Below are 13,491 nucleotides of genomic sequence, written 5' to 3'. Positions count from 1 at the left end.
CCCCAGGAGCATGCCTACTAGACTTTCGTGTCGGTTGAGTTGTCTATTCCCATTTCTTAATTCTTATCCGATCGATAAAAAACATGGCGGAATCTGCTGGAAACTGGTGTCTCATTGAGAGTGATCCTGGTGTATTTACCGAATTAATCAAAGAATTTGGTAAATAATATGTAAAAATTATCGACAATCATTACTTTTTGGTGTTTCCTCTTCGATCCGTTGTTTCTAGTTTTTAATATCGAAATACCACAACGGCGCGATGAGTGTTCAGAATTGTGTTTGACATTTTGGAAATTTTCTTCATTTCCTAGTAACAAAAGTATTGTTTTTTGATTTTACAGGCGTTAAAGGCGCACAAGTTGAAGAGTTATGGAGTCTTGATGACGAGCAATTTGAAAACCTGAAGTAAGCCCGATATTTCATTGTCACTTTACTCTGTACGAAAGTTAACCTCAAAATTATATTAACTTTGCTATTTCTTCACACGTTATTACTTTGCAGGCCGATACATGGACTGATTTTCCTATTCAAATGGGTTCAAGACGACGAACCATCTGGCAATATTGTGCAAGACAGCCGTCTTGAGAAAATATTCTTTGCCAAGCAGGTAACATAATACTGAATAATTAATGAATAAATCTCAACTGTACCAAAATAACAATTTCCTTCTGTACAAAGTGAAGACTTTTGAATCGGAAGTAATAGAACTTGCAGTCATGCTGCCACAGTACTTTTTTCCTTATATATCATTAATTTTACAGGTAATAAACAATGCTTGTGCAACACAAGCCATTCTAAGCATTTTACTGAACTGTAAGCATCCAGATGTATCACTGGGCACAACGCTCGAAGATTTAAAAAATTTTTGCCAAAGTTTTGACGCCAATATGCGAGGTTTAGCTCTGAGTAATTGTGATGTTATCAGAGAAGTGCACAACTCATTTTCCAGGTATATAAATACATTCGTTAGTTGCATCTCAACACATTGTGCGGCTAAGGAAATTATGAAAGAATTATACAACCTTCATATATTTTAGGCAAACCCTGTTCGAATACGATTCCAGGCAGTCATCTAAAGATGAAGACGTTTTCCATTTTGTTGGCTATTTGCCAATTGAAGGTCGTTTGTATGAGCTAGATGGGCTTAAGGAGGGCCCTGTTGATCTCGGACCTTGCCCCATTGGTGACCAATGGGTTCAGGCTGCAAAGCCAATCATTCAGAAGCGAATTAACAAGTACTGACAACGCTCACTTCGTTTTTACTGATATTAATTCTAAATCAAGGCAATTAAGACAGATCACAGCGAAATTTTTTTTACATAAATCCATGATTCGAATTGTGAAGCTTTCTTTTTAACATACTTAATACTTTTATGAGGTACTTCATAATCCAATCATGAAATGTACTGAAAATTTTTTATATTATTGCATCAGGTACAATGAAGGGGAAATCCATTTTAATTTGATGGCATTGGTATCGGATCGAAAACTGTTGTACGAGCGACAGAAGATGGCTGTGGGACCAGGAAATCCTGCTGAAATAGCTCGCTTGCAGTCACTCATAGAGGAGGAACTTGGAAAATCTAAAAGATATCAAATAGAAAACATCAGGCGAAAGCATAACTATTTGCCACTCATAATGGAGTTGCTTAAACTATTGGCTAAAGAGGGAAAACTGGTGCCTTTGTATCAAAAAGCGAAAGAGAGAGCGATTGAAAAGGAGACTAAACGCACTCGAGACCTTGACAATCAAAAAAGACTCTAAGGTTGGCTGAAACTGTGCACCAATATGTGGAGTGATTGGCCAATACCTTCAGTTAAATTAATATTCTAAGCAAAATTTGGAAAAACTCTTTTTATTACAAACTTAATTGAATTCGTGTTGTAGATTTATTTAAAAAAAAAAAGTAATAAAATTCATTTGAATAACAAATACATAGTAACGTGTGATTTCTCAACTCTTATCTCAATTACACACCTTATATAATAAAGGTGGGCTATTAAAAACCAAGTAATTATCCTGCGAAAGAAGATATTTATTTTTAGTAAAAAAGTTCTTGAGTTGGAACGGAATATACAGCTACATGTTGAATGCGAGAAAACAGTTTTGTATCTATTAAACGAAGTCCCAATTTATCCTTGTTCCGCATACATCTCATCAGGAAGAATCGTCATTCAGAGTTTAAGTCATCGCTCTCACTTGTTTTGTCAGATACGTTTGTTATTTCTGTAAATAAATAATATACTATGCGGTAGTGTTGATTAGATATTTTATTTCTAATAGATTCCATTCAGACACAGTCAACTGAAATTACCAGTATTGTCAAAGTCCGCCGAGTTTTCAACAGAACTTTCCATGAGTAATTTCTTTAATTTGAGTTGATCATCCAATTCTGTGTCTAACAGTTTGACGGTATGTTTTGTAAAAACAATTCTAGGCAGACATCTGTCCATGGTAGCTTCTTGTAATTGTGGTTTTTTAACGTGATACAAATATTCCACAATTTCTGAAAAAGATTCCACGGAATTGATTCATAGATCGTGTAGGCTATAATTTGGATCCAGTAATAAATTTTTCGTTATCCTTAATTATGGATACATATTATAATGTGATAATTGGAGTGTACACTCACCACTCAATTGCTTGCCTTGAAAAATTTCGTCATGAACCATACTGTTAAATATTGTCGACAGAAATGTGGAAGTCATGCCATCAAATTTTTTCGATATACCTGACCATTCAAGCTCCCACCATTCAGATATTCCCATTGCATAGATGCTAGTTACAAAAAGAAGTTAATAGAGTTCATGAAAAATTGACATCGGTTCTTAGATTATTTTATATAAAAATACCATAATGAATAATATGTATAAATTTAATTGACAATATCGTAACTAGAAAAAAGCTAATGAAAAAATTCATCATACTTGGTAACTTACTATTCAATTATTTTTATCTTAACATCATTTAGGTAAACTCGCTCTTTGCAAAATAATTGCATATGCAACTTCACAAGCCAGAAATACTTCAAATCTTTCTCATTTATTTTCAACTTCTTTGATAGCTTTTTCCACACAACAAGTGGTATGGATAGATCTTTTAACTGACGGATATCGTCACTCAATGTAATCAGCATTAAATTTCGTATAAACTTTTTCAATAAATAAGAATCCCACTCTATACCTGAAAAAACATAAATTGTCTAATTTTTGGCATTCAAAATATTTGTTATGTGTCTACTTAAATTGCCCTGTCTGTTCTGGGAATATTGAACAGCAGACACTGATGATATTTCCCAGTTATCTTCTTTACTCGATATATGATATCAATCGAGTATATTTCTATACAATATGCCAAATCTGAACCTAATAAAATCTAATTTAATTTAAATAAAACAGCATTTAGGCAACATATTTCATCTTTCACAACTATTTTATTCACTCAAATGCAATATTTAAGTACTATATTTGGAAAGATATGATTATATTTACAGTGGTTGCTCATTATGAAACGAACGTGTATGCACGTGTACACATGTAGTAACCAGCTGTTATTTTTATTACTAAAATTAATGAAAATTATCCAACATTATTGACTAAGTTGAATTAAAACCTAATATAAAAGAATATTTTGAAAAGGAAAAATACACCTCTATTAGAATGTGAAAAATGTATATTATCTATTATATTCTGTGAAAATATTTGAATGACGACATATTTTACAATTCTAATTACATGGGACATGCGTAAACGATGGGTAATACATTTTTTTAGAACAATTTTGCATTACTGACTTTTAGGTTTCTTCTTTTTTTTCAGCAATCTATAACGCCGCCAAACAGAAGCTCTCGTTCTATTTAAAATTTTACCCAGTTCAGAAAATTTTCGAATATTTTTTGAATGAATAGCCGAATCGTTTTCCATATGAGCTATTATTAGCTTGTCTTCCTTGTCAGTGTACCTGAAAGCGATCATTTTTGTCTCAATGTATCTAATATAATTATATGGATTAGTTTAAAATTATAAATTATAATCTGCCACCAACTATAAAGGTCTAAATTACCACTGATATGAAGACGAATTAGATACACACTATTCCAAATATCCGATAAGGTAATGCGCCAAGAAAAACACGATTAATTGAAGAAATAAAAACATACCTAGATTGAACATGTGGCTGATACAAATTTCGGAATCTCCAGTAAACACTATACAATGTTCTCCATGGTAATCCGGCTGCTAAATACTGGACAAATTTCTGTCTTTCTTCAAATTTTGCTACCGTACCAATTTGATGATGCCTCATGTACATAAAAGGCTTCACATTTCTTGAATCCCAATTGTGTGTCTATACGTATGTGAAAATCATGTGATATTCAATTTCATTGTAAATATTGATTCTTAAGATAATCGGTAACTGATTGTTTTCAATATACATTGCATGGACTGTATAATGGCAACAATAGATTAGTTAATTTAAATCCACAAGGAACAAAGAACTTTAGCAATTAATTTTAAACACAATTTGATGTCCCCAAGGAATGCATTTCTAGGAGAATTACTTTGCAAAACGATTTCCAGTTCGCAACGATGATGTCATCTTCTTCAGGAGTGAATTTCCCATATTTGATAGGACCTAGTTTTTCAATAGCTTCCCTTTGGATTTTGGTAGGACCTCGAGATCCAGCACATGATTCAATCATGTGCTGTGGCGGTACGGTGTGTTTTAACTTCACGCATAAGTTTCGCAATTTCTGTAATAATAATAAAGAACCATTAGCAATGCAACATATGTATTAATTCTACATTTTTCGTATTACTCTCAGTTGATTATACATCTTTAAATTTAAATACATTACATAGAAGATCAAATTGTTCCTGTTTACTAACTTTTACAGTTTCTCTAGGAAGTTGCTCTTCCTCTTCCAAGGCACTAATCATTTCCTCGACATCTTTAGCTTCTTCTGCTAATTCAAAATTGCGATGTCTAGAGATTTTTATGGATTCCTGGTCCGAAGATTCTATATCTTTTTCGTCATCACTAGTCGTAAATATCTCGCTAACTGTCGTTTTACGGGTTTTTCTTAAACTTTCTTCACGCGGTGGCTTCTCTCGGCCATCATTGGTGGTTTTAGTTTCATCATCTGAATCTGAACTACTTGCGTCGCCATGTATCATTGCTAAAAGGGTATTATGACACTTTTCTTCAGCATCATAGTTTATTTTAGATGCAACTTCTTCTTTCGATACGAGAATCTTTGGTTTCAAATCTCCTGTGTCTAGTTTAGACTTTTTTACTGAAATGTTAGAAGAATCACAGCTCATCACTGGATTAATCGTTGAATTGTCAGATAGTATTGCATGCTCACTTTTACGACGTTTTCGATTGCTCTTCGATTCATATTTCATATCATCTGAGTTTTCAACGTCTTTCACACATTTCCTTACCTTAGGGGTAAAGAAGTCTGTCAAAGTTATGTTGGGACCAATTTTATGCTTCGTTTTAGAATTGGATTTTTTAATGGTAGCCTTCTCCAAGCCTATGTGACTTGATTCAGCACTACTTTGGTGATTAGGATTTTTGTTTTCAATAATTTCCGCAGACTGTTTAAAACCAGATCTATCATCAGTCTCAACTTTCTGTTTACTTTTTTTTGACTTCTTATGCTTTTTAGTGATTTTGTCTTCTGAATCTTTTTTATGTAGACTGAACAAAAAGTTTTTTGTACTTGGTTCGCTTTCACTAACTTCGGTTGGAGACTGTCGCGCTTCAGCAAGTACCTGAGCCTTTCTACGTTTACGTCTACTTGGCCTCTTATTCTTTTTAAACGCTCCAGGCGATTTCGACAATTGTACACAATCTCCTTCAGAGTTTTCGGCGGATGATTTATTTCCGTATTTCTGCATGTCGTTTGCTGCTTAACAATCTGCCTCGGATATTTCACAATGAGAGTTACCTAACTATCGACTTAGCAAGATCTTACTCTTTACCGCAAGTTTGTCATCGGTGTTCATCAAATTCTATGGAATTACAAAAATAAAGCATTATTAATACTCCTCCTATAACTTTTTTTGTTCATTAATAGAGTATCATTTTCCGCCTTGTAGGTTTTGTTACTACAATCAAATCATAAGCATCAATAATCGGCAAATCTGGGAAAAATATGAGTAAAAACGGCTGTCATTGAAAAACTTGGTCAAATGGGAAAACGAATGAAAGGATAAATAAATATAACCAGATTTCCGTGATCGATCCAAATCAACGACAATTACTGTCGTTGAAGCGTCCTCGTACGTATGTACGTACTTGTAGGTTATGTTGACTTAAGATTGAAGTTCTATGTAAAAAAAACTGTTTATCACTATTTTTATAAGCCATCGTTGCAGATATGATATCGTACGAATTATTAGACATTGATTTTAGTTGCATGCTATCAGAGATGAGTATACAACTGTATCACATAAAATAATCTTTGCTAACCTTTAAAAGGGAAAAATCCATTCCACTTCTTTTTTTCACTTTTCTGAAAATCTTCTGCAACTAGTTTATCAACTTACATACCAGAATGAATAAATCCCGCGATAAGCATTATGAATAATATGACTGAACACGAAAGATGGTAAATAAAGGTTAAACGAAAGAGAACTTAAACAACACATGCTTCATTGGTTGGATGTTTACGGGGTTAAAGATCCTGCCAAGTCTTGACCAATACACACCATTGATTTCCCCACTATGGATCTACACAAGCATTACCAACACAAGTACACGTGCGGTTGCACGAATTGACGAATTTAATTAATGGTATTAGTGTCTTGCGTTAATTGCCATATGACAAACTGATAATGCGCCATAAGTAATCAACACTCTTTGTTCTTAGATTAGGTTTATAGATTTCTAATTTACAACTAATAAGTTGAGCCTGGATAAAATAGCGATCCATATCAAATGAATGTTGAGTTCATGTTTGATATTTAAATTTAAAGATATTGTTAAAATTAGATATGGTAAGAGAACACTCTCCTTTCATAATTTCATTTATTTTAAGGAACTTGCTATTTACATCGAAGGAAGTTCGTTATTTAAGGGCTGTATACATACACCTATATCATAGTATTAACTGGATAAATTATATATCACCGTTTTAATAAACCTATGCATAATAATCCATACTCAAGTCTTATACAATGTTACACCTTGCGCAAAAATTTAGAGTTGCTTCATCTTCTTGGCAATTAAATTTTTGCAAAGTATGTGAGGGTAAAAATAATATAAGGACAAACCAATGTATCGATAGTTATGATTTGTATCACATTATGATACTGTGTTCCGCTGTAAATAACATGATCGAATAACATTTTGTACTCAAATGGGTTACTATAGAGATTATGTGTAAAAATAGATCAACTTTGGTAGGTATTGAGGTAAATCATGGAGTCAAATGAGAGAAAACTTTATAATAATTCCTATAACACCACAGTTTCGGTCAAGAAAAATGACAAGGTGTACAAAGTCGAAAGGTTCGAGAATGATAAGAAAGTAATATATAATCTATTAAAATACTTAATATCAACAATCGAAAATATCGCTTCTATAAATTCCTTTTAGCCTTAGTTGATTTTACATTTGCAAGTGTATGTATACACGTAACATGGATAAATCTATAACATCTGTTACAAAGTTCAAGAATTCCGAAAGAAAGGAATAAAAAACAACTCATCAGCAATGGAGAGAAATAATCATGTCCAATTTTTTATGCTTAAATTATCGGTCAATGCGTTACTGTTGCTGGATTTTCTCCACAGAATAGAAGGCATTGGATACAAACTGAGAATACAAAATACAAGAATTTTAACGTCTTTCAGTATTTTACACATCGTCCATCAGTTTTCATTGGTTGAACCAGGCAGTTGTATAAAACTTTAACCGAGTACTAAAGAGCCTCAGCATTACAAGCGTCATCAGAAGATAATTTTGAAGGTTGTAATTGTTCTGGGTGGCATGCTAACTGGCAATGCATCAACACTGAGTGAGCAAGTTCCTTCATACGAAGATTGGGCCGGGGATCTTTTAACAATTTTTCGAGCTTTGTCAGACCACCCTCCTTTTCAACCAGAATGCAATACTTGTCCGCTGTGATGTGAAATAAAATGTAAAGCTGTCAGTATATAAAAAAAAAATATATATATATTTTCAAACTCATTTTGATCTGAGTTTTGTTGAAATTTCATACTTTACTAATTTCATTAAGCCAGAAAAACTGCTATATACTTACGGTAGACCTTGGTAAGATTTGCTAATGCCCAAATGGCCCAATACTGGCATTGCGGTGTATGAAATATGTCGAGTAGCCGCAACAGCGGAAGAAATGATCTATAGTTGATGTTACGGGCCGCAGACAGGTCCCAGCGATCAATGGCTGTAGACATCCGACTTAGTACATAGTCTCTATCAGGATTTTTGACAACCCAGGCTTCTCGTCCGTCAGCTGCCATATGCGCCAAAATACCCGCAGCATTGTAAGACACCTGACATGATTTAGATTAAAAAATATAAAGAAAACCGTTGCAATAACAATGGTAAGAACATACCATCAACTTTAGTATCCACGTATCTGCAAAAATTATATTGAAATATCTAAGGAGTCTTATTAAGGAGGAGACCAAACTCGTCTCTCTATCGACGATGAAATATGATATTTAATTTTCGTAAGTTAATGTCAAAAGCACCACTGACGTACCGTTCAGAGCTTATGAATTATCAATAAGCAATTCGTTTATAATAATGTATGCAAAGCTTATAGTTTATTCATCCTCTACAAAATTATAGTGCCATTGTTTTCAAATCTTCACAATAAACTACACTATAAATTGTTTCGTATAATGAAGATGGATCTCCTCTCTAATATTACCTCTTGGAAATATCAACACAGCGCAATTCGTACATCATGAAGGGTGCTGGATACCTAAAAACTATGGGACAGGTGAAGTCTGCCATCAATACGCTGCCATTTTTTTAGCACACACTAACCAGCTCTTTTTCATCACAGGGAATTATTTTCCATGTACGAATATTTATGATCATGGGCTTGAAATTCCATAAGCAACATTTATAATGCTTTGATTCATGATCCAATACTTTTTGAGAGAGACTGAACGGCTTAATTATATATACGTAAATTTTATAAACCAATAAATGATTGACCTGAGCGTATGGGTATGTCGACGTCACTGGCGTTCTATGGAAGACAACTTAATCCCACCGCTTACACTGGTATCCAGCACTCTTTCTCTATGCTTTTAGAGTGAGATCAGGAACGTTGTTAATTCAAAAAAGGAATACGAAATTCATACTGCATGGATACCTCGATGCCGTCGCTATCGGAATTCAATAATCTTGCAAAAACAGCTACGAATCTTTCTTCCATGAGCTGAGGCCGAAGATTTTCCACTTCTGCGACATTACCCAACAGGCCCATCATATTTCTTAGTAGCTCCTCTTTATTTGGATATGCCTAACAGATTTCAAAACAATACATTAATCTCAGAGGAACTTCCAAGAATATTTCAAGTATAGAACATTACTTCTTTGTGTGATAAAGTTGTTAGAATACTTCTCTTTTTAATAGAGTTTGAATGCAAAATTTTTACTATGTAACGGGAAACGTACATCGACGCATCCAAGAAAGAGACGCATGCCTTGTGCTACCAAAAATCGTTGACAATTGATTGGAGTTTCGTCTGTCATGTTCCACATTGTAGACCAAGCAACTTCTAGAACGTCATCAAATAATCCACCTTCAAGTCTGTATTCGATCAATCGCAACATTGTTGGCACGCAACCCAATTCTCCTAATAAACGTTTGTGCCTTCCATCAACTTGACAGGCTAACGAGTTAAGTAAATAAAGTCCAATGCGCTGTACAAAGCCTTCCTGTTCAGCATTCTCAGCAGAGTGTAACAATACTCTTACCAGTTCTTCGTAATTCCACATCTGTAGACATGTTTTAACTTAATAAGGTACTTAATCTGGAGCTAATGATCGAAGCAATATGATTTGCAAAATCAGATGAGAATAATCATTAAAATGCACAATTTTGATCGCCAAGTCTTTTCATATTAAGGCTGTACACTGAATACATGTAATAAGTGCTGCGATTAAAGAGATACATACTACATCGTGTGGAATACGAAACTGGCACAAAGCTAAACAGCCATTTCGCATCATAGTCTCTTCGTCTCGGTGGGCACTCATTCCTGCGAGTAAGGTTCCAATTATTCTACGTTTCATTTCAACTGGCAATCCATTTTCTTCTTGTATTTTCACTATGTAAAATAACGTAGCACTGAAAAATATATTTCGTTCGTCATTCAGTCCCAGTTACACGAGTTTGTTATAAAAATAAATATACCCACCTTCCAGATATTTGTATATGTTTTTCAGTAGGATGTTTTTCCATAGCTTCAAGAACTGTGTGCAAGGCCTGATCCATTCGCTCACAATTTTCATACCTAAAAATATGGTAGAGGTCATTCAAAACTTTCCGCAAGAGATCCCGTTTGTTGTCCATGCAAACTCTAGCGGCAACTAATATTTGCTCTTCATTGCCTTCTCCTGCTATCTGCAAAATCAATTATTTAGTTATTAATTTTCATTACAGGAGAAATTTTCTTAGTTGTGGCCACTTGAATAAATATTGGCTTTTATGCTTGAGGTATGATTGTACCACTTGGGCAGGAATATCATGCCTTCTGCAGGCGCCATGAGCAGTTCCATAGAGACCTAAGAATTGGAGAGGCGTATGGACTCGGAAGGAGAGGCCAGGAATGTCACATAGCTCGCTGCAATATTGTATCGACCTATCCGGCCGCTCCGCGACTCCTCTTCCTGCTAGATTAGTTCCACCAATATCCAATGAAACAAGCTTTGGCAAGCCACAGACGAGATCTCCCAGGATTTTATTAGGGTTTTCAAATTCCCCATGTTTACTGTGCGATTGTGAAATGTCCAAATCCCTTTAAAATACATCAATATTTTTATTACATTTGTGACCGCGATCAACATGAGAAGATTTATTTAAATCAAAGCAGAGTGGCTCAAAGTCTGTTCACCTACTTTTTGCTGATTAAATGTTTCATGAACAGAATTAAAGTTTGGAATAGTATTTACTAGAAGCGGATTCTAAAATAGATTTCATTATCAGTTTGGATTTGTTACAAGTTGTGTTAAAAAAATCATTTTCTCGTGCATTCTAGTAAACAAAAATGAATTGTTCAATGAGTTTATGACAGATTTCGGATTTAACTGCATTAATGATAATTCATTCCAATGGTAAGTGAGTCTTTTTATTATATGATTCAGTTAAAATATTAGAAGAGTGGGATCGATCAATTCATTTTGTTCTACTGGAATTTTGTGACTTTGCGATAAACTACCTTAAATTTTTCAAATAGCTAATATTTGTGACGAATGCTTCAGGATGCGAGTTGATTTTGACATTGTAGAGCGAAAGGGAAACCAAGTTTGGTACCAAATTATGATAGTAAACATGTCCTATGTGGGAAGCATTCGATAAATCCAAATGCGTCAAGTTGGTTAATCCTGCCAATAGAAGTTCGTATTTGTAGGCAGCTATGTCGACATTCCAAAGTGCCAATTTCTTCAAGTTCGGAGTGCGCAAGACATACCCTCGCTTGTTATAATTGAGCGCAGAATCATCTTCTGAAATAATAAAAAACGTATGTTACATTGCAATCATCAGAGATCGTGATCAATGCTTTTGTCTGCTGAATTATTACCAGATTTGAGCTGAGAAGGAACGATCATAGAACCTCCTCGGAAAGCCAAGCTTATTAGATTGTCCGAATTGGCATTAATGTGCTCTATAGTAAGTTCGGTGAGGTTTTTACATTCGCTTAATTCCAGTTCTGTCAGCTTATGCTTAGTTATCGTCAGGACGGATTCGTCCGACAGGCTGCTGTTCGCAATCTTGACTCGCTTAAGCCTGGTCGGTGAGTCTTTAAACATTGATAAAAAGTAATCATCGATATCTCTCGTGCCATTTCTGTGGGCGAATTCAATGATCTTGTCACAAATCTCGCTGGGAAGTGCGACACCCTTTCTAAGGATTCGGTAGCCACGTTCATCCTTGGAGGAAATAATGTCCAAGTTGGAGCAAATCAACCTGAAACATATATCCGCGAGGGACTCTGGGCCGATATATTGTTTTCGATTGAATAAGGCATCGGGATGCGCCATCATATACGCAGTTGCGTGATAATGTCCGAAGATCACGTGAAGACGGTCATATGAAGTCTGGTGAATCCGTTATATCCGTACGAAATTACGCAATTTTCAACTGTCAGATGTGTCAGGATCGTCAGCTGGTAGCTGTTTAAACATTTTTTCACTGTACTATCTCCAATCCCTCACCACTAAACACGATTTAAATCAAACCTCTGTCACTCTCGATATTTAATTTAAACCAATCCATCGCAAGTCCATGCAAGGGCATTTCCCTTCACCGAACTTGTTATCACTTTAATGCTAGAATATTCTGTATACCTGGATATTTTCGATAAATCTTAATACACAGCTCATGATGACTGATGACAACGATGTGAAATGTCACACTCTCGACTAACGTAGTCATTCCCGTGTTATCCGCACGGTCACAACACGTAGTCGCTGGGTAACTTACCGGCTCATTCATTGGACTTGTCGAATAATGCCTGGAAATTCTTTATCGATGACTAGCTTCAATATTACGGGCAGAAGTGTGTGTTGAGTTGCCTAATTCAAGGCGCGCAGCTTCGTAATTGATCGGATGCAGATGACCCGAAGAACTTCCGTCGCAATTGCAAATGAATTTAATTCACAAAAAATGAATAGGCTATCTATTAAAATAGGTGAAATTTGACCGATCGATGTCGATCTGTTGATATTATCAACTTAAGACTGAGATTGAATTTGCACGAGAACTGAAACGCGGAAGTCTAGTCGTATTCTTACCGGGACCGACTTATACACGTCAGCTGAAAACGCATTTTCGAATTCTTTTATCGGTAGAATTTATAGAACGATAGGCAATCGCAATATTTGAATGCAGCTATCCACTAATATTGTAATGAAGAGGAAAAAAAAACACCTGTAAATTTATCCAACCAAATCTTATTTTCCTAATTTCACAATTACAAAAAATATTAGAAAATCCAGAATCATCTATAAATGGCCTTTTGCCATTTGCTGTCATTCAAAACCAGGAAACTGATATCAAGTTTGTATTAAATTCGATGATTCGACATTTTTATTTGTTTATACAACCAACTTTTTTCTCGCAGAATCATTTTGACGAACTATTTGTTGAATAATAACTACCATTGTCAATGAGGAAAGAATTTTACAATTAACATTTAACAAATGAAAGTAAATGTTTTTAGCCTAATCCCTGCAGACAATAATTTCCCAGGTCTTCCAAGCTCGCGAAAAAC

At 34.9% G+C, this 13,491-nt stretch overlaps 3 protein-coding genes across 5 annotated transcripts; 1 reads left to right on the top strand and 2 right to left on the bottom strand.

Annotated features, from left to right (window-relative positions):
* On the top strand, positions 1-1,933 carry Uch-L5 (ubiquitin carboxy-terminal hydrolase L5). Its single transcript, XM_046611783.1, has 6 exons — positions 1-159; positions 342-405; positions 502-607; positions 762-949; positions 1,038-1,235; positions 1,435-1,933. Exons 1-6 carry the CDS (start codon positions 84-86, stop codon positions 1,763-1,765), a joined length of 963 nt encoding a protein of 320 aa, XP_046467739.1. The 5' UTR covers positions 1-83; the 3' UTR covers positions 1,766-1,933.
* LOC124212056 (transcription termination factor 1-like) lies at positions 1,899-6,739 on the bottom strand. 2 transcript variants are annotated; one of them, XM_046611768.2, is made up of 9 exons: positions 6,482-6,739; positions 4,891-6,021; positions 4,563-4,754; positions 4,161-4,348; positions 3,795-3,961; positions 2,941-3,184; positions 2,634-2,779; positions 2,316-2,507; positions 1,899-2,227 (listed from the first exon to the last, which is right to left on the bottom strand). In XM_046611768.2, exons 2-9 carry the CDS (start codon positions 5,905-5,907, stop codon positions 2,172-2,174), a joined length of 2,202 nt encoding a protein of 733 aa, XP_046467724.1. In that variant the 5' UTR covers positions 5,908-6,021; positions 6,482-6,739; the 3' UTR covers positions 1,899-2,171. The 2 variants fall into 2 exon arrangements, with proteins under 2 accessions (XP_046467724.1, XP_046467726.1); XM_046611770.2 differs by lacking the exon at positions 6,482-6,739 and adding an exon at positions 6,237-6,433.
* A 286-nt stretch (positions 6,740-7,025) lies between these two features.
* LOC124212055 (protein zer-1 homolog) lies at positions 7,026-12,642 on the bottom strand. Of its 2 annotated transcripts, XM_046611765.2 has the most exons (9): positions 11,800-12,640; positions 11,437-11,722; positions 10,728-11,016; positions 10,417-10,622; positions 10,175-10,346; positions 9,671-9,994; positions 9,366-9,515; positions 8,277-8,529; positions 7,026-8,134 (listed from the first exon to the last, which is right to left on the bottom strand). In XM_046611765.2, exons 1-9 carry the CDS (start codon positions 12,260-12,262, stop codon positions 7,935-7,937), a joined length of 2,343 nt encoding a protein of 780 aa, XP_046467721.1. In that variant the 5' UTR covers positions 12,263-12,640; the 3' UTR covers positions 7,026-7,934. The 2 variants fall into 2 exon arrangements, with proteins under 2 accessions (XP_046467721.1, XP_046467723.1); XM_046611767.2 differs by lacking the exon at positions 7,026-8,134 and having other exon boundaries at positions 8,301-8,529; positions 9,355-9,515; positions 11,800-12,642.
* Positions 12,643-13,491: the final 849 nt, after the last annotated feature.

Source organism: Neodiprion pinetum, chromosome 2 (genome assembly GCF_021155775.2).
Source record: "Neodiprion pinetum isolate iyNeoPine1 chromosome 2, iyNeoPine1.2, whole genome shotgun sequence".
Classification (NCBI taxonomy): Eukaryota; Metazoa; Arthropoda; class Insecta; order Hymenoptera; family Diprionidae; genus Neodiprion; species Neodiprion pinetum.
This window is presented reverse-complemented; position numbering and strand designations above follow the sequence as displayed.

Excerpts from the sequence above, each read along its gene's own strand:
- LOC124212056 (XM_046611768.2), bottom strand. The coding sequence starts at position 5,907 with ATGCAGAAATACGGAAATAAATCATCCGCCGAAAACTCTGAAGGAGAT. Across the intron at positions 2,508-2,633 it reads TCAAGGCAAGCAATTGAGTG|AAATTGTGGAATATTTGTAT; the intron begins GTGAGTGTACAC and ends AATCTTTTTCAG. Across the intron at positions 2,228-2,315 it reads GGCGGACTTTGACAATACTG|AAATAACAAACGTATCTGAC; the intron begins GTAATTTCAGTT and ends ATTTATTTACAG.
- Uch-L5 (XM_046611783.1), top strand. The coding sequence starts at position 84 with ATGGCGGAATCTGCTGGAAACTGGTGTCTCATTGAGAGTGATCCTGGT. Across the intron at positions 406-501 it reads GAGCAATTTGAAAACCTGAA|GCCGATACATGGACTGATTT; the intron begins GTAAGCCCGATA and ends ATTACTTTGCAG. Across the intron at positions 950-1,037 it reads GTGCACAACTCATTTTCCAG|GCAAACCCTGTTCGAATACG; the intron begins GTATATAAATAC and ends CATATATTTTAG.
- LOC124212055 (XM_046611765.2), bottom strand. The coding sequence starts at position 12,262 with ATGATGGCGCATCCCGATGCCTTATTCAATCGAAAACAATATATCGGC. Across the intron at positions 10,623-10,727 it reads ATGATATTCCTGCCCAAGTG|ATAGCAGGAGAAGGCAATGA; the intron begins GTACAATCATAC and ends TTGATTTTGCAG. Across the intron at positions 8,530-9,365 it reads CCGATAGCGACGGCATCGAG|GTGTCTTACAATGCTGCGGG; the intron begins GTATCCATGCAG and ends AAATCATGTCAG.